Below are 19627 nucleotides of genomic sequence, written 5' to 3'. Positions count from 1 at the left end.
AAATATCATGGCCGCTCAGGTCGCTAGCGCCGCCACTCTTAACACTAGTCCGCCTTCCGAACTCAAAAGGCCGGATCGAGACACCAAGGAGGAGTCGGTGCCGGGGGAGAAGCAGTCAGACAAAAAGCAGCCGGGCTTGGACAGCGGATCGCCGGGCCGGGGGGATCTGCAGGACGGGGCCGACGGTGGAAATGCAGGGGGAGGAGGGGAACCTGAGATGAAGAACGGGAATGGGAACCCGCCCAGGGCTAACAATAATAACCAGAATGACTCTGTCGGACCGGAGGGAAATAACCATCCCGGTTTGGTGCATCACCACGGCCCCGCGTTTCCTCCACCTTCGTACGGATACAGTCAGCACTACGGTCGGGCCCCTTTTCATCAACATGGCGGACAACAAAGCCCTGGCATGGCAGCTGCTGCGGGTCCGGTCGTGCAGTCGAGCAATATGATGGACCCGTATCAACCTAATTCACACGACCATGGCTTTTCCAACCACCAGTTTAACAATTACAACCCATTCCCGAACAGGACTCCTTATCCCGGCCAGGCATACGCCATGAACTCCCCTCGCAGTACCCAGGCGCCGACAGCTGGGGGGCAGCCAGCTAACGTTAAGCAGCAGCAGCCACCACCAGCGGGAGGACCCACGGCGATGGCTGGATCTTACAATAACCAGAGATATAACATTGGAAACCCTCAGCCTACATCCACACCGACACTCAACAAGCTCCTGACCGCCCCCAGCTCAACGCGGGCATACCCGAGCTACCCGTCTAGTGACTACAGCAGCCAAGAAGGAGCTAGTAAGGGACCAGCAGACATGGGCAGCAGCGGGCTGTATGGAGGGAGCAACCCGGGCTGGCAACAAAGAAGCCATCTCCCGTCGCCCATGAGCCCGGGAAGTGCCGGGCAGCCGCTAGTTAGAAGCCAGGTAAAGTCACATTATTACAGGAGCATGCTGTGGGCTTCTCCTTCCCTCCTCCTAGCTGGTTCACAACGTAGCAGGCCAGCCATTGTCTGATACTAGTTCGCAAAGACTCTAAAATGGCTGCCTCTCTCTCGTGTGTGTTTTTTTCCCTTTACACCAGCCCGTTAAATAATTGTTGTTTTTAATATATCTGTGACGGTGTGTAGCAATGCAAGAGTGCCGCTCGAGCAAAGGTGTAAGTTGTTGAAACGATGTAAGGATGTTCAGGGGAGCCAAGAAGGCCCGACTTTGAAAAGGGGCGAAAATACTCCCGAGAAGAGCTGCGGCTCGGTTTTTCCTCGACTAGCTCCTTTTTCCAACGCGTGTTTAAACATTAAATCTACACCGTACCCTGTTAGAAATGTGTTTATACCATACGTGTGTGTGAAGGCTAACGTGCCCTCATGCGTGTTAGTTTGTGGTAGTCTCATGTTTTGTGTTGTTTTCTTGTCCGGGTTGAGCTGTAATTTTGTGGCAAACGACGGAAGGAATGCGCTGCATGCTGATTTTAGCTTCTCACTGTTCGTCAAATAACATGTGTAAGTTCAGTTTTTTTAAAATGTCCTATAAGATGTTAGGAAATTGTATAAATTATTCTTTTTTTAATCATACGTCGGTTTTAAAAACGAGTTGAAAAGCTGCTGGGCTTCCCATGCATGCGTGCCTGTGCTCAGCTCAGCTCAGCCATGTATGAGTGAGTGACTGCAGCCTGCAGATTGCAGTTTGCACTGGGATTTGAATTGTGGAGGTAAAATCCTGCTGTCAAAGCCAGGAGATAGTTGGTCTTTGGTTGACATGCTAGCTGAAATCTGATTGGCTCCTCATCCGCTGCTCATGGCCATTTATAATTACATGTGATGCAAGGCAACAGTTGCTGATAAGAGCACACAGCATTAAGTCATCACAGGGTCACCAGAGGTATTACTCCTTCGCTCCTGCTCCACTTTTACACAACAACAACATGCAACGGGAACAGAAATCATATATTGGCTTTATGTTTAATTTGATCTTTTTAAGAAATATTTTTTAAAAAAGCAATTATTAGCTGTTTGCTCTGACATGCATGCATCAGGATTTTTATTATAACACCATCAGATCCAGTGGTGTCATATGTGCTGGATTGATGGTTAAAGTATGAACCTGCACGATAACTGCAGTCTGTATCATAGGATATATGAAGGAGTGATGTGTTGCATGTATCATATCCACACTTAAAAAACACATAAGAGCATTACTGCAATTATGAAATGATAACAACATACTGCCTTTTGTATTAGTATTCTTTTTTGTTGATTTGCACACCACCTGATTTGTTATCCCTGATGTTCCCTAGATAAACAAATGACAGACTTGATAGTCATCCTCTTGTTTGTTCATATTGTAACTTGTTATATAAAAAGCAAAAGGCAAATTTGACCTCGGCCTGTGAGTGTGTATGTGTCTGGCATGCCACACAAGTTGAACTGCGTGACTGCGAAGAATTCCCCCCAATTTTCCCCCCAAGCCAATCAGAGTCCAGTCCACCATCTCTCACCAGCCAAGGGAGTTTCCTCTCTGTCTTATGCAGATTAGCCATGTGCTGCTCTTTATTTATTTCACTTCATTATCTTGGATCTGCAAAATGTCATGTAAGGCATTTTTGTATGCTATTTGTAAAGGGCCGTTGTTAAGCTGAGGTAGCTCTTCTCAGCAAAGTGCACTTGTGGGAATTCACTTGATGTAATAAAAGGGGATGCTTTCAAAGCGGATGTTCTTTAGTTTTAATTATCATGAAATCCCCAAACTTATAGTGCCAGAAAGTGTTTGCGTAGGTGGACGATTAATTGGATCGTAAACGTAAGGCATGAGCATAACATAGCACCATCTTGATGATGTTTTGTCATCGCTTTAGACATAGCAGCGAGTTTTCACCTGAGAACGCATGTTTATACTAACTGTTTGTCTTTTGACAGAGTATGCTCTTGTGCATTTTTCACTCTCTGGCTGTTGTGAAAGTACTTCCTTCATTTCTAGTGTCATTCATCCAGAGCCAAACTGCCTTCTCTGGGGAAAAACGCTACTTGGACCAGGCTCAAAACAGGAGCACAGCTGGGATATGTTTAAGATTGGGCAGACTGCCCTCCATTCGAAAGTAGATATATATAGCTCTGACTTCCGAAACTATGGCAAAGTGAGGTGAAAAAAAAAAACTCAGGGTAATGACCGTGGGAAATAAGGTGAAGAAAGCACAGTTTCCTCATTCACTGAAGCTTGTTTCTACACTTGAGTGCTGCAGAAGTTACATACTGCAGCCAACTGTTTAGGTGTATATGCTTTGGTAATGGTTTAACTGTTATACTTGTTTATGAATGAGATGGGCTGCATGTGAGTTGTCACACACACTATTTATATTTCTCCTGTGCTGCTTGGTTGTCGACTAAGTGCATTTTCCTCTGTTCTTACTATGTCCAGCCACCTGGTCCCATGGACCCAATGGGAAAAATGAGAGGTCAACCATACGGAGCAGGTAGTCCATATAGTCAACAGTCGCAGCAGGGACCTCCCACAGGTCCACAACAGGGACCTGGTTACCCTGGCCAAGGTTATGGCCCTCCAGGTCCCCAGCGATATCCAGTGGGAATGCAAGGACGTACCCCTGGAAGCATGGGTGGCATGCCGTATGGTCAACAGGTATTTTGACATGATTTATCCCTTTCGGAAATAAGCATTTGTTGTCTTTTTTTTTAATTTCAGTGTTCTGTCAGTTGTATTTTGTAGTCTTATGTGTTTGTGTATTCTGTTTTAGATGGGATCTTATGGACAGCAGGGACCAGGAAACTACGGTTCCCAAGGCCAAGCACCGTATTACGGGCAGCCTGGCCAGGCTCCTCACCCAAGCCAGCAGCAAACCCCCTATTCCCAGCCTCCACAAGGACAACCGGGTGGCCAGACTTCTTACCCAGGGCAACCCCACCCTCCACCAACTTCTGCTACACACACCCAGGGAGGACCACCCTATCAGCAGCCCCACATGCCCCCACAGTCCCAGGGGCCACTGCCAGGTTCATCCCAAGGGCCCCCACAGTCTCAGCCTCCTTATTCCCAAGCATCAGCTCCACAGTCTGGCCAATCTCTCTACGCCCAGCAGCAGGGTCCCCCCAGCCAGGCCCCACAGCAGCCAAGCTCACAGGATACCCCAGGATCACAGGGCCAGTCCAACTACCCAGGATCCACACAGGGGCCTCAGCAGCCCCCCTCGCAACAACAGCAGGCACAGTCTCAGCCTCCACAGCAGCCACCAGGACATAGCCAACACCCACAGGGCCAGCCTGCAGTGTACGGGCAGAACCCTCAGCAGCAGCAGCAGCAGCAGCAGCAGCAAGCACAACAGTCACCTTATCAGCGTTTTCCTCCGCCACCACAGCAGGTACTACCCTCAGTCTAGGATCATATTCATCATACTTAATTATCTTTGTGTGTGTGTGTGTGCGCGTGTGTGTGTCACAGCCATGCTTTCTGCCTCTCTCTGGCAGTACACTTAAGCATGTGTTCTGGTGTCTTTTTAGGAGGTATCCCAGGACTCATTTCAGTCCAATGCTCCTCCATCCACTCAGCCTAAATCTGGCCCAGAGGACAGTCAAGGCCGTCCCTCAAGCCTTCCGGTCAGTTGTGCTTGTTATGTCACTGCTGGAACATAAAAAGCCATTTTCACAATGTGATTTTGCATTTCACCCTCATGTAATGAAAGAGTGTTAATTTATATTTGTGTCCTCTAGTTTTTAATACACAGGGCATTCATTTTAGGACAATATGAGGGCTCATTTAATTTTAAATCACTTTGTAATTTCAGATATTAATGGTTTTTTTAAGAGCTTAAATTTTTCTGCGTGCTTGTATTATGGCTGCTGTGCCATCCGTGCCCTGGTGATTTGAGACTTTGTGCGCTGCTGCGTGGTAGCGTTTGTTGAGAGATGGCCATGTGGCTGACGCTTGCTTGAGGAAAAGGTGCTGTGTAAATGGGTGAATCTGAGATGAATACAGGAGAGTTTGTTTTTGTATTGAAATCACATGGCAAGGCTGCTGCTACATGCTGACTCAGCTGGCATCCTACAAACCTTGGTAACCATGACAACCTCCGGCACTAATGCACACTCATTTTTTTTCCTCTGAAAAAGATAAATAAGGACAAAGGCCTCTGGGTCTTCTGTGTGTGTGTGTGTGTGTGCGCATGTAGAGTATTTGTATGTGTGCCACTCATATCTGAACCACAGAGAGGGAACTGTGACATACTAATACTACAACCTGTATATGAATAAAACATTGCAATACTATAAAAGTTATGATTTAATCTGTTTATAAAATTGTCAAAATGCACAAGAGCTTCATATACCATGTTTGTTGACTCTTGTCCTCCTCTTTCTGTTTGTGTTTTCAGGACCTGTCAGGGTCCATCGATGACCTGCCCACAGGTGCAGAGGGCGCCCTGAGTCCTGGCGTGAGCACGTCAGGTGTGTCGAGCAGCCAGGGCGAGCAGAGTAACCAGGCACAGTCGCCCTTCTCTCCTCACACGTCTCCCCACCTGCCGGGCATCCGAGGGCCTTCACCTTCCCCAGCTGGCTCCCCCGCCAGTGCCAGCACACCCCGCACAGGACCGCTGTCACCTGCCAACATGCCAGGTGGGCTGATCCCTCGCGCATAAACATTAACGCAGTTCTGACAAATGTGAACTGGACATCAAATTACTTGTGCTTTAGGTCATTTCACTGTTTTTGTGTTGATTTTGCATTTCAAGTGAAAAATGCACTGACAATAACAAAACTATACAGTGCTAAACAGACATTATTTTCCTGATTTTAAATCCTTCAGACTGACAATATCAGACTAAACACTCTCTATGGTGAAGCTCTGCTTTTGCTGCTCTTTTACCCTCACAATTGGCAACATAAAATATGCCCTGTAATCACACTTTTTCTCAAACAGAGCCGGATGTGTACTTTGGAGTCTTGGCTACACTTTGAAATCTTTTTAAGTTCTATCTCTTGGTGAATGCTTGTTCACAAAACATGCATTTGTAAGAGCTGGCACAGGAGTGGTAGGAGTTTGACAACTTGGGCTTGTTTGACAAAAGTCTAACCATAAAATGGAGCCAAATACTAACTCATATTTGTGTTACTAGCTCTGGTTTTTACATTTGTGGAAAAAAAATCTTCAATGGCTTCAAACTCAGAATTTATACTTTTTTTTTTTTTTACTCATACTGACTTGACTTAAATATTGATGTTTAGGGACTCAGATGCCTCCTAGGCCATCAAGTGTGCAGTCAGATGGGAGTCTGCACCCTGGAATGAGTCAGTCTCCTATGGCCCAGGACAGAGGTATGCAGCAGTCTAAATGCAGTGTTAACAGAAATTCACATTTTGAGAGTTTGCCTCAGAATCTGAGTCTGTCTTTCTTGCCCCCCTCAGGGTTTATGCAGAGAAACCCCCAGATGCCCCCTTATGGCTCCCCTCAGTCAGCTTCTGCACTGTCGCCGCGTCAGTCCTCAGGGGGACAGATGCATCCTGGCATGGGCCCATATCAGCAGAACAACTCCATGGGTGGCTATGGACAGCAAGGAGGACAATACGGCCCCCAAAGTATGTATTTTCAAATCGTCTCTGTCAGGGTTTGACTAGAAGAGAGTGTTGAGCTGTCTTTAAATTCTGTTGTGAAAATTAACTGTTACAGCTCAAATTTAGATTTATTAAGGTTTTCCACTTAATTTACTTTTTTTTTTTGATGTCTTCTCATGTACCTGTCCCATTAGACAAACATATGGAGTATATCTGCCTGCCACATAGGAATACCATGCTATCGTTGGTCCCTCCCTCTGACTCTGGTGCAGCTATTTATAGCTGTGAAGCAGAGAGTCAGCTGACGTAGCAGAGCCTCCTGTCAGTAGAGCTGAGACTGTGACGAAGGCTTGTTGCTCAGGGTGCATAGCTCTCTGCTAACCGACTGTAGGGGGAAAGTCTGCCTCAGCGCAGCTCTTCAGGACTCAACAATCCACTTTTAATGTTGAACATAAACTTCTTTGTGGTCTTGCAGTATTTTTTTTTTACAGACAAGAAAATAGTTAGAGCCAAGTAATTACTTGTTATTGCATCGTTATTGTTATTTCAAGTTTTTTTCTGTGACGATGTGTCCTTAGGTTATCCCCGACAACCTGGCTATGGCAACATGCCCAACGCAAACTACCCTGGGCCGGGCATGGGCCCAATGAACCCCATGGCAGGACAGGGTGGGGGACCACCATATACTGGCATGCAACCAGGAAGGATGCCTCCTAATCAAATGGGGGCACGTCCTTATGGCCCCAATATGGGTCCAAATATGGGCCCCAACATGGGTCCAAACATGCCTCCTAACATGGGTAACATGCCACCACAGGTAGGCTCAGGAATGTGTCCTCCACCAGGCATGAACAGAAAGCCCCAGGACTCAACGGCCATGCAGCACCCTGCCACCAACTCCATGCACAACAGGTTGGTTTATATTGCATCCTCACGTGCGTACCTTTGTTCACCTCACACAGACTTTTATGAATGCTAGATGCTCATATATTTTTTTCCTATGTCCAGGATGCCTGGTTACCCCAACATGTCTCCAGGTATGGTGGGCTCCGGCCCTCCCTATGGTCCTCCAATGAACAACATGCCTGGAATGATGAACACTCAAGGTGGATCACCTTATCCAATGGGGCCAAACATGGCCAATAACTCAAGTGGTAAGTTATACAGACATTACTACATCTAGTTTTGTCTTTTAATTGTGGCAATTTAACCACTTATTCCCTATCATTGTGTCTAGGTATGGCCCCGAGCCCAGAGGTGAACAATAAGATGAATAACAAAGTAGATGGGAGCGTAACACCCAAGCAAGAGCCCAAATCTAAGGTAAACTGATTTAACAGTATTTAGAAAATCCTTTAAAGTCTGATGTCTTCTGTTGGTGCAGCTGTAGTGGCTCTACGTTGTTTTTAAAATTACTTTCTCATTTCTCTGGCTCCAGAAGAAGTCAAACTCCTCCACCACAACCAATGAAAAGATAACACGCCTGTATGAGTTAGGACCAGAGCCGGACAGGAAGATGTGGGTGGACCGTTATTTGGCCTTTATTGAAGAGAAAGCCATGCCCATGACCAACCTGCCTGCTGTAGGACGTAAACCGCTCGACCTTTTCCGGCTATATATGTCAGTTAAAGAGATCGGAGGCATGACACAGGTGAATATGGAATTAAGTGACACAAAATTCAAAAATCCATTTATTGCGTGCCCCCATTGTAATCTCTGTTCTAAATATGTCTTGTTGTGTGTGTCCCAGGTGAACAAGAATAAGAAATGGCGTGATCTGGCCACTTCCCTAAATGTGGGTACATCCAGCAGTGCTGCCAGTTCTTTGAAGAAACAGTACATCCAATGTCTGTATGCCTTTGAGTGCAAAATTGAGCGCGGTGAGGACCCTCCGCCTGAAATTTTCACTGACAACAAAAAGAACCAAGCTGCTAAAGTCCAGCCCCCATCTCCAGGTTAGAGTCACACTCATGCCCTCTTGTCAAATGAACATGTGGAACCCACATCCACACTTTGAACGCAACATAAATACATAACTTGTCGTGTGTCTGTGTTATTAATTTACCATCTTCTTCTCTTATTTCAAACTAGCGTCCCTGTGCTCCACAGCTGGATCAGGTTCTCTACAGGGTCCTCAGACACCCCAGTCCACCAGTAGTTCCATGGCTGAGGGGGGAGACCTAAAACCTCCCACCCCAGCCTCCACTCCTCATTCCCAGATGCCCCCCATGCCACCTGGATCCAGGTGACTCTTAAAACAACTCTGATTTTACTGTTCTAGCTTCTAAAAGACATTTTAATCAGAGGAACTAATTTCTTTCTGTCCTTTCTTTGCTCGCTCCCTTTTCTGTCCAAATTCCCCCTCCCTCTTACCTCTGCTTCTCTGTAGGAGCAGCGTTAACCTGCAGGACCCTTTCTCTGAAGGAAACGACCCTGCTTTCCCGAGGAAGAACATGACGCCCAACTCGGCCTATCAGCCTGGCATGAACACACCAGACATGCAAGGGCGCATGGGCGCCTACGAGCCCAACAAGGACCCCTTTGGTAACATGCGGAAAGGTGGGCACGATGAATGGACAAGTGCTGAATTGATCGTTTTATTCTAGTATCTAAAGTACTTGCGTAATTACCTGTTCAGTTAAGCATTTCTAAATGAGCTTTATATCTGACTGCATTTCCAGTTGGGGAGCAGTTTCTACCGGCTAACCAGGGCCCTAACAGCGGGGTTGGTGACCAGCAGCAACAGCAACCACCACAACAGCAGCAACAGCAACAACAACAGCAACAGCAGCTGCAACAACAACAGCAACCGCAGCAGCAGCAGCAACAACAGCAACAGCAGCAGCAGCAACCTCCATTCAACAGGGGACCGCCTGGGGCCATGGGCACGATGCCAATGGGGCCCAGACAGCCGTATCCTTATGGACCAGGCTACGACAGGAGGTAAGAATCACTGAATGGAAGATGGCATTTTCAAGGTCATTGAACATTGCTTATTATAACCAGCAGCTATTTTTATGATCAGTCAAGCCTGAAAGTTCCATTGTAGGTCAGGAAGAGTATAATTAATAACTTTCAAGACTGAAACTCAAGAATTGAATCGGATTGGGTGGTTTCTGTGCTTTGAATTGATGATGTAGTGTCAGGAAATTATATGCTTTCATTGTCGAAAGAAGAACTCTATACTCTCTTCGAATTCAGTCTGAATACACCAGAAACCTACATCTTTATACATACAAGGAAGATGTGGTTTGACTGTAGTATATGTGTTATGTTGCAGCATGCCTCTGTCTACTTTACTTAGTATTGTTCATAAAATAGTAAGCATTCTTCCTATTTTTGTATACTTTTATTGTTCATTTATCAATTTTAATTTGTAATGTGGACATGTGGCTACTGATATTTTGTCTTTGTGCATTGGATTTTTGCAAATAAGCTTAATAAAACGACATTTAAAATTCAGGATCAGATATTTGAGTGAGCAAAATATGGAAAAACATGGCATGTGTATTGTTCTGATTTCCCCAGATCGGAGCAAGGAATGGGCCCAGAGGGCAACATGGGATCCGGTGCTCCTCAGCCAAACCCTATGATGCCTGCCAACGCCGACACGGGGATGTATTCGCCAAATCGCTTTCCACCACAGCAGCCACGGTCAGTTCACACAACACTTGCCAAGCTTCTTCGGCTTAAAGCTACTGTTGTTTGGAACCGATCATTCTTCATATTAAACAAATGCATTGCTTTTGTTGTACTTTCAGAAAAGCTTGAACAAGACAACTATTTCATCTGGTTGTACAATATAATCAGACACCATCACCTTATTTTGATATTTTCTATTGTGATAAATTCTTATCAGAACATGATAAACATTCAAATTTAGATGCCCTCCTTCGTGGGTGAAATGTTTTACTTCAAATCTACCTTAACCTTCACAGCTCTTTGGTTTGGGCTCATTGTATGTCGATGTGATGGTGATGTGAGCACAGACAGAGCTGCATTAATTGAAATTTATTTTAATGTGAATGCCATTTTTGTTGTCTGGTGGCTGTTATTCTTTGCCAACTAATAAGCAGTGCAGTTTACAGAAAGAGTGAAGTATTTACTGTATATTCATAATTTGCCCTTTATATTCAGTACATTTTATAGATTGGGAGTAAAATAATGAATTCTCATGATACAACTGTATAACGGAGATTACTATATGTGGCGATAGGGATATATGGAGATAACTGTATGCTGTAATGTGTGACTGTGTTAAATCAGTGAGTTAGAGATGTGTATACTTTTCATGGTCAAACTGACGAGGCATACTGTTTGCAGGCATGATTCCTATGGTAATCAGTATCCTGGACAGGGAACGCCCCCTACTGGCTCCTACCCAAATCAGCAGCCTGGAATGTACCCACAACAACAACAGGTCATCTATCTGCACCACACTAACTCTCGCTGTTTTTTCAATACACCAGATAATATCAACGTTAAAAAATGTTTTTCTCCTCTCTGCTGTCGTGTATTGGATTTTGGTTTTCATTTTTTAGCAGTGTTATGAATGTATGTATTCATTTTTACAACATTTCTACTGTAATGGTGTGAAATAATTGTTTCTCTCTGTATCTTTTGTCATTTGTAGAGTTACAAGCGTCCTGTGGAAGGAGGTTACCCTCCATCAAAACGGCATGAGACGGAGTACAGTGGGCCCTTCCATGGTGGACAACAACCACCGCAGCAACAGCAACAGCAACCGCAAGGAGGTGCCCCTGTACCCTCTTCAGGACAGCAGGAGACGTACAATCAGTACAGCGGCAGCGGGCCGTACCCTGGCCCTGATCGCCGTCCACCTGGCCCAGGCAATCAGTTCCCCTTTCCCTTTGGTCGTGAGCGAATGCAGGGTGCAACAGGGCCCAACGCTCAGCCCAACATGCCCCCTCAGATGATGCAGTCAGGCCCTGAGGGTCCTCAGGGAGGTATGTGGCAGGGGCCCCGAGACATGAACTTTCAGAACTACCCCAGTCGGCAGGGTGGTCCTGGGGGCCCACCCCAGGGACCCGGTTACCCTGGGATGAACCGCTCAGAGGAAATGATGTCATCAGAACAGCGCATGAATCATGATGGCCAGTGGGGCGGTCAAATGGGCCCACGGCAGCCTCCTTATGGTCCAGCAGGACCTGGTCAACCTATGCCTCGTTCAGTACAGTCCAACTACCAGCCCCCACAGGGTGTGCAGAACCACATTCCACAGGTGTCCAGCCCGGCCTCCATGCCTCGCCCCATGGAGAGCAGGACATCACCTAGTAAATCTCCCTATATGCACGGAGTAATGAAGATGCAGAAGGCCGGTCCTCCAGTGCCTGCGTCTCATATAGTGCCCCCTCCGGTGCAGTCGCCTCTAATAAGGCGAGACATGCCTTTTCCCCCAGGCTCTATAGAAGCTTCCCATCCCGTCCTGAAACCACGTCGGAGACTCAGCGTAAAAGATATCGGTATGACTTAAATAAATATCGAAACAATCTTGTGGCTCATACTGACACTGTTGTTATATTAACCTATATTGTGTCTGATACAATTACAATGAATTTTGGTACTAATTGTGTTTTGTCTTCTTAGGAACCCCGGAGGCCTGGAGAGTCATGATGTCATTAAAGTCTGGTTTATTGGCTGAGAGCACGTGGGCCTTAGATACCATCAACATTCTCCTGTATGATGACAGCAGTATTTCCACCTTTGATCTCAACACGGTGAGACTTAAAATTGAGCCTTTAATGATGCTTTATAACCCACTGCGCAAGTTATCATGTCTAATTTCTTCTTTATTTATGCTCTTTCTTCAGTTGCCTGGCCTACTAGAGTTGGTTGTTGAGTATTTCAGACGCTGCCTCATTGAAATCTTTGGCATTCTGCGGGAGTACGAGGTGGGAGACCCTGGCCAGAGGACACTACTTGATCCTGATGCCTTGAAACGAGACTGGGACAGCACAGAAGAAGAGGATCCACGTGCTGAGGACATGGAACAAGAGGAGGAAGATGACGAAGAAGAGGAGGAACGGGACACAGAGGGGCCATTTCATGTGAAGGAGGAGGAAGAGCAAGAACCTTGCTCTGAGTCTCGGGGGCAAGATAAGACCGAGGATGAGGAGCGAAAGAGCAAGGGTCCTTCATCTGAACAGACAGGCTCATCGCAGTCCTTAACTGCCCGCGAGAGACCCAAACAAGCTAGTAAGTTTGACAAGTTTCCCCTAAAGGTGGTACGAAAGAAAGACTCATTTGCGGTTGGCCAGTCTAATAATCATGGCAAACTGCAAGAGTTTGACAGTGGGTTGCTTCATTGGAGTGCTGGAGGGGGAGACTCGACAGAACACATCCAGACTCACTTTGAACCACGCAAAGACTTCTTGGAACCACGAGAACGAATACCTGTGCCCCCAGTTTTGCTGAGGCGACGAGTCCCAGAAGAAGAGATACAGGAAAACTGTTTGCCAACCGAGGAAGAGAAAAGGAAGCATCTGGATGAAGAAGAAGAAAGGCCCAAAGAGACATCTTCCTCAGAGAAATCGGCAGTCTCAGAGAAGGGCAGCCCCTCGCTCAGCAGTGAGGAGGAGAGGAAAACAGATTCTGAGGCAAAGACAGTTGAGAAAGATGCTAGAAGTCAACTGGAGAGTAATATATCCCCTCTTTTCCCCGGCAGTGTCTTAACAAAGAAGGCACAGCAAATGGGCACCATCCTGGAGGATGAGCCTCACAGTAAAGACGAGGGCCCACTCATTGCACTGGCTAACTGGCAGGATTCTTTAGCCCGACGCTGCATTTGTATCTCCAACATTGTCCGCAGCCTCTCCTTTGTTCCAGGCAATGACCACGAGATGTCTAAACATCCAGGGCTGCTACTGCTGCTGGGACGCCTGATCCTGCTCCACCACAGGCACCCTGAGCGCAAACAGGCACCGCTAACCTATGAGAAAGATGAGGATTCAGACGAGGGAATGGGCCAAAGGGATGAATGGTGGTGGGACTGCTTGGGTCTCCTGAGGGAGAACACGCTGGTCACTTTGGCGAACATCTCAGGCCAACTCAACCTCTCCATCTACCCTGAGACCATCTGCTTGCCTCTGTTGGACGGTCTTCTTCACTGGGCTGTCTGCCCTTCAGCAGAGGCTCAGGACCCCTTCCCCACCCTGGGTCCCCACAGTGCTTTGTCACCTCAAAGACTGGTCCTGGAGACGCTAAGCAAACTAAGCATCCAAGACAACAATGTGGACCTCATCTTGGCCACTCCGCCATTCAGTCGGCTGGAGAAGCTATACGGGAACCTGGTGCGGCTAATTGGTGACAGGAAGATCGCAGTCTGCAGGGAGATGGCCGTTGTCCTACTGGCGAACCTGGCCCAGGGTGACACTATGGCTGCCCGAGCAATCGCTGTTCAGAAAGGTAGCGTGGGCAACTTGCTGGGCTTCCTGGAGGATAGTCTGGCTGCCACACAGCTTCAGCAGAGCCAGAGCTCTCTACTACACCTGCAGGGGATGCACTTCGAGCCCACAAGCCCGGACATGATGCGGCGAGCTGCCCGGGCTCTGCACGCCTTAGCCAAGGTGGAGGAGAACCACTCAGAGTTCACACTACATGAGTCCCGACTCCTCGACCTTTCAGTGTCTCCCCTAATGAACTCGTTGGTTTCTCATGTTATCTGTGATGTACTCTTTTTGATTGGCCAGTCATGACAGCTGTAGGGAGCCGTGGCTCCGCTTTTTGGGGGGTTTATCCCCAATCCCCTCTTCCCTGGAAGCCTGGCTTGTGTGTGTAACAGGGCAAGGAAAGTTCAAGTGACTGTCTTTAATTTATGAAAATCCTTCAGATTCCATTCTCTGAGCCCTCCCCAGGCCGTCCTTGCTGGAGGAGGGTAATCACAGAGCTGTGGTGGATTACAAACCAGAGAGATGCCCATAAAGTGACACTACTTGCAACATGAATGCCAACAGGATGACACAGCAGAGCACCACGGTTGGGAGACTGTTCTGCACTTGGGGGAAAGTACTTTTTAATAAAGATAAATAAATGAATAAATAAAATAAATAGCTGAAAAACAAAAACTGTAACCAAAGTTGCTGTCTCGTTTACAGTGAGTTTGGGAGACACAGTGTGCCCTAGCTCTCCCCTCGAGGGCACAACGAGTCTGTAAGTGGTTGACGTTCAGAGGTGAAGCAGACTGACAAGTGGCCTACTGGTTATAGTTGCTGTAGTTGGATTCTCACCAGTCAGCCCAACGGTAGACAAAGTGCTGTCAGTAGACACCTTCACCGGGGAGGCCTGTGCAGTGTGCAGTAGATTGTAGGACATTTTCTGTACCGTACTGCTCTTTGAGTGTAAGCATTCTGTAACACACGTTTCACACAGAAGCAGAAGATGCAGCTCTTCTAGAGTTTTGAGGTCATTTTAGTTTGGTGTTAAACAGAAAATGGCTTTCTTCCCCAAAGTATCAAGAACCTACAACACCCTTACCTCCTCTTATCCCTTGATTGTATGAATACCCTTATGAAAAGAAATCACCTCTTAGGACTGGTTTTCAACTTCAAATACAGCTTTGCTGTGGTGTATATATAATGTTGTACATTACACTTCCTTTCTCTGTGTCTGTCTCTGTCTGTGTCACTATTCTCACACTTGTTATCGGTGAGGGATTGAGGCTGACATGTGAGTTTGGTCCGTGACCTCCAGTCCCCGCTGATTAGACCCACTCCTCCGGTCTCTCCACAGCTCCGTAGTACGGCAGACACGGCTCAAACCTGTTATCAAACAACTGGTACAACGAAAATAAACTAGATGAAGTACACATTTGACAATTTTTCTTCAGTCATGGATTCTGCATATTTGTATTTCAGACTATGTAGCTAAGACAACATGTAAATTCCTCCCTTTCCCTTTTTTGGCTCAATGAATATCATTTATTCAGTATGAAATCTTTATACTATATGTTCCACGTGGTAAGAATAAATGTACATTAAATCTTCGTAAGCTGTTTGATGGTTTTGTTCTTCTGGAATAATTACTTCTTTTGGACAAACAAATCAAACAAAATGAGGTTCAAACGTATCTTCACTCTCAGGAAACATGGTCCTGCTGAGCGGACTCAACTGTCACTGTTTGCATTAGATTCATCACTGTTTATGTCTTTGACTAAAATAACCGCATGCTTGAGTGAAAAGTGAGCCCTGACACTGACAAACCTTGAAGGAGGAGGACTTCACTTACTCTTTGAATGAACTGCTCCTTCAGTACCCTTTGGTTTATACCTCCATCAGTGGCCAAATGCAATGAAAAGCTTCTTTTAAATCCATATTTACGAGATTATATATAAAGACATGGGTAAAAACATGCATCTTAAACATGAACAGATAAAGCTAATTGACTAAAGAGACAAAAAAATGAGAAAATACAATGTTTACACATCTTTTGAATGAAGATTCGCAACTTCAAAAAACAGTTCATTAGACTGTGTGGAGCTCCTCCTGCTGGAGAGAAATAAATGTCACCCATCAATGATGACAAGACTAAATAACATCCAAAAAAAAGATGCAAGGTTACGCCAATAAAAGCTAAACTGTTATTGATTATATTTCACTACACCAAGCAACTACTAAGCTATTTCATTTTTTAAAATAAATTCACTGTATTTAGGAGAAACTGCACTGCTCAGCTGAGTTCATGCTTTTATTTTGAAATTCGTTCTGCGGTTGACCCGGAAGTGAACAGTTCCATTCGAAAGGCTGCAGCAGGATGTGAGGACAAAGATTTCAGCGACAACAAACGCTGCACGAAGAAGAGGGTTGGCGATCCAATTAAAATCATATTGATCCTCCTTTAAATGTATCAAACCAATGAAAACTCACGGAATATTATTTTGGTGAATAGTTTCAGCTATGTTTGATAGAGAATATGAGGAATCCAGCAGTGACTATCTCGTAGCAGCGACAATGCTCAGGCCTGTCATCAGTGGTTTGTTCAGGTTTTGTCCATCACATCAATGACCATGGATGTCAGAGCAGTTCTGGAGTTTGCCACAGTCACCAGGGGTCTGTCACTTGTTTTACAGGTAAGCTTTAGTCCAATTAGGATGTGGATAAATCTGACAATTTGTTATTTATCTCTGTTTTTTTAATAAACCTGTTTTTCTTGTTAGTCACCTTGGTTGGTAACTTTGTGGTAACCAGCTTATGAACAGTGCTCAGTGGGCATGCATCCTGTGTGTGTTAAGTAGGTCACAGACAAAGTGACTGTGCACCTGTGTGGTTTGTTTATGCAGCAAAACTCTGTTTATTTTAATATTGTGCAATATTTCTCCTCAGGCTGTCTTGAATGCTGCCATCCCTGACCATGATGCCGATGCGTTCAGGCCCCCGCGGACAGAGGAGCCTCTGTACTTGGACTCTGCAGTGGAGTGGTTGCTGGGTGGCCTCTCTCACTGGGACGCTGAGCATTTCCTCTTTATCGCTGAGAGGGGATACCTTTATGAGCACAACTTTGCTTTCTTTCCCCTCTACCCCGTCGTTCTCCGCGGCCTGGCAGAGACCTTGCTGTGGCCTCTGAGCAGTTGGCTGAGTGTGCGGGGGCGTTTGCTGGTGGCGGTGGCTCTGGGGAACACTGCGCTCTTCCTGCTGAGTGTGGTCGCCTTGCATGCGCTTAGTAGAATAGTTCTTCAGGACAGACGTCTTGCTCAGCTCTCCAGCTTGCTCTACTGCATCACACCTGCTAATGTTTTCATGACCGCTGGGTACTCGGAGAGCCTGTTTGCTGCGCTCACATTTGGTGGTCTGTTCCTCCTGGAGAAAGGATTCACCTTCCGAGCCTGCTTGGCCCTCAGTATAGCCACTGCAGCACGATCCAATGGACTTGTTAACATTGGCTTTTTACTGTATCTTCCATCGCTGCATGCGATTTCCCAAATTTGTGTCTATCGAATGACAACAAAAGGCCACAGTAAAGTCTTCCACTACATTTGGGTCATCATCCGGCTCCTGCTCACCTCCCTTTTGGGAACTGCAATTATCGCCCTTCCCTTCTGTGCTTTCCAGTACTATGGGTATAGGACGTTTTGCACACCTTCCTTCTCCTTGGAACGGATCCCGCCCGCTCTTCTGACGCTGGCTGAACGGAAGGGCTACCGGGTTCCAGATGAAAATGGTCCACCACCTCTCTGGTGCATGAGACCCCTCCCCTTGCTTTACTCTCATATCCAGGATGTGTACTGGGATGTGGGATTCCTCCGCTACTTTGAGCTGAAGCAGATACCGAACTTTATTTTGGCTCTGCCTATGGCTACGCTCGGCATTATGGCAGCTTATGCATATTTTCAAGCGAACCCAGAACTATGTCTGAGACTCGGACTTTGGGAGACGGGTGCACACAAAGGGCTCAACAAACCCATACCGGGAATGTTCAACCCCAGAGTGTTTGTGTATGTTGTACATTCGACAGTACTTCTGGTGTTTGGAACATTGTGCATGCATGTGCAGGTAAGTAAATTACGACACCACTTTAATGTGAAACATTAAATCAGTCTGGGTGCGAGGAACAACTTTTCATTTCCACTCTTTTTCATTTCTAGGTTCTGACTAGATTCATGGCCTCCTCGTCTCCCGTGCCCTTCTGGATAAGTGCTCATCTGCTCCTCCTCAATGAACCGCTTCTTCACCGAAGGAAAACATCAAACCCCAGCATACAGCTGCAGACACATTCCAGAAATGGATGCAAGCACACACCTCAAAACCCCATCATTGCTCTGCTGCCCCACTTCACAGCCTGTTCTCCGACAACACAGAGCATCCTGGGATACTTCCTCTCATACTGGGTGCTGGGCCTCGCAATGCATTGCAACTTTTTGCCATGGACATGACTTAAAACATTAGTCTGAGCTTTAAATGCAATATTTCTATGTAGGACTGGGCTGTATACCATATTTTACATGATATGAATCCACGCACAGGTGCTTTTATAGTACATCATCAGTAGTCCATTTTAGTTGTTGTAATCGTTGTGAAAATAATTGTTTACTTGAATGCAATATTTTGTCAGTGTCACATCCATTTAGGAAAACATTATAGTCCAGCTCTACATAAAACTTATTGACACGATTACAATTTTGATTCATGCAATATTTGATTATTTGATTTGCACATCTCTGTTAAAGGACCACTGTGTAGGATTTAGTGGTTACTGTAGACACAAGGTGGTGCAACATGGTGGACTCCATGTAAAAGGCTACTACTTCTGTACATATAAAAGGCTCATTCTAAGGTAACAAAAACATACACAGTCTTATTTTCAGGTCATTATACACTAATGAATCATATTACATGTCTTATTCTGTAATTAGAGCCCCTCAAATCTTACACACTGGAACTGTAATTTCATTTGTAACAGCTTTAGATCAAACTTGTGTACATAATACCTGAAACTTCACCGAACATTGGTTGTAAATCTTGGGATGGTTATGGTCGTACTTGAAAAAAATATATTTTTATTTCTTGCTGGAGCATTACATTTTATTTATTCTGTTTAATTGCACTGCATGTTTGGACTTATTCCAAGTTATGGTTTGGGATCTTTGGATGTGAATGAACAAAATAAAGATTTTGTTGCTGTTGAATGATCCTGAGTGTAGTTTCTTCAGGCAACCACAAATTGAAATATGTATATATATGAAATCCTTTCTATGTCCTTCTACACAGAGTGTAAACAGTTTTTTGGTCTTTCATGGATTATTTACAAAACAGATTCTTTACTGCATTGTTAATTGGCACAGACATGTCAAGTTACCCCTGATCCTTGCAGGCACTGCTTTAACTAGAGGCTACTGTTACACATGAAACAATTTAATAAGTAACAAAAAGTGACAAGAGCATTGAGAAAACTAATTAGATAACAGCTGTATGTGTTTGCAGAGGTCTCTGTTTGCCTTGATTGCTAAAATGCAATGTCCTGGCCTGACTAGTTTGGGATCCAGTGTCATGCTCAAGGACTGTTGACAGAAGGAGATGAAGTCAGACATAAACAAAGATTAGAAATAGTCCCTGAG

General features: G+C 45.7%; 2 protein-coding genes across 4 annotated transcripts; both read left to right on the top strand.

The window, feature by feature from the left end:
• The first annotated feature begins 6 nt into the window (after nucleotides 1–6).
• On the top strand, nucleotides 7–15562 carry arid1aa (AT-rich interaction domain 1Aa). 3 transcript variants are annotated; one of them, XM_027286235.1, is made up of 20 exons: nucleotides 7–934; nucleotides 3422–3640; nucleotides 3756–4376; nucleotides 4516–4611; nucleotides 5385–5625; nucleotides 6235–6324; nucleotides 6415–6585; nucleotides 7140–7473; nucleotides 7570–7715; nucleotides 7799–7884; nucleotides 8000–8212; nucleotides 8312–8516; nucleotides 8653–8806; nucleotides 8957–9120; nucleotides 9243–9504; nucleotides 10090–10215; nucleotides 10885–10981; nucleotides 11195–12044; nucleotides 12169–12299; nucleotides 12393–15562. In XM_027286235.1, the coding sequence occupies exons 1-20, from the start codon at nucleotides 8–10 to the stop codon at nucleotides 14274–14276; spliced, it is 7017 nt and encodes a 2338-aa protein (XP_027142036.1). In that variant the 5' UTR covers nucleotide 7; the 3' UTR covers nucleotides 14277–15562. The 3 variants fall into 3 exon arrangements, with proteins under 3 accessions (XP_027142036.1, XP_027142035.1, XP_027142037.1); XM_027286234.1 differs by having other exon boundaries at nucleotides 8951–9120; XM_027286236.1 differs by lacking the exon at nucleotides 4516–4611 and having other exon boundaries at nucleotides 8951–9120.
• Nucleotides 15563–16305: 743 nt separating this feature from the next.
• Nucleotides 16306–18839, top strand: pigv (phosphatidylinositol glycan anchor biosynthesis, class V). Its single transcript, XM_010754332.3, has 3 exons — nucleotides 16306–16645; nucleotides 16899–18065; nucleotides 18158–18839. The coding sequence occupies exons 1-3, from the start codon at nucleotides 16577–16579 to the stop codon at nucleotides 18443–18445; spliced, it is 1524 nt and encodes a 507-aa protein (XP_010752634.1). The 5' UTR covers nucleotides 16306–16576; the 3' UTR covers nucleotides 18446–18839.
• The last annotated feature ends 788 nt before the right edge of the window (nucleotides 18840–19627 follow it).

Source organism: Larimichthys crocea, chromosome XIII (assembly GCF_000972845.2).
Source record: "Larimichthys crocea isolate SSNF chromosome XIII, L_crocea_2.0, whole genome shotgun sequence".
In the NCBI taxonomy this organism is placed as follows: domain Eukaryota; kingdom Metazoa; phylum Chordata; class Actinopteri; family Sciaenidae; genus Larimichthys; species Larimichthys crocea.
This window is presented reverse-complemented; position numbering and strand designations above follow the sequence as displayed.

Bases quoted from the DNA above. Each gene is read 5' to 3' on its own strand.
- arid1aa (XM_027286234.1), top strand. From the start codon at position 8: ATGGCCGCTCAGGTCGCTAGCGCCGCCACTCTTAACACTAGTCCGCCT. The intron at 3,641-3,755 runs GTATTTTGACAT...ATTCTGTTTTAG, and splicing joins GCATGCCGTATGGTCAACAG to ATGGGATCTTATGGACAGCA. The intron at 8,213-8,311 runs GTGAATATGGAA...TGTGTGTCCCAG, and splicing joins AGATCGGAGGCATGACACAG to GTGAACAAGAATAAGAAATG.
- pigv (XM_010754332.3), top strand. From the start codon at position 16,577: ATGACCATGGATGTCAGAGCAGTTCTGGAGTTTGCCACAGTCACCAGG. The intron at 16,646-16,898 runs GTAAGCTTTAGT...ATTTCTCCTCAG, and splicing joins GTCTGTCACTTGTTTTACAG to GCTGTCTTGAATGCTGCCAT. The intron at 18,066-18,157 runs GTAAGTAAATTA...TTTCATTTCTAG, and splicing joins CATTGTGCATGCATGTGCAG to GTTCTGACTAGATTCATGGC.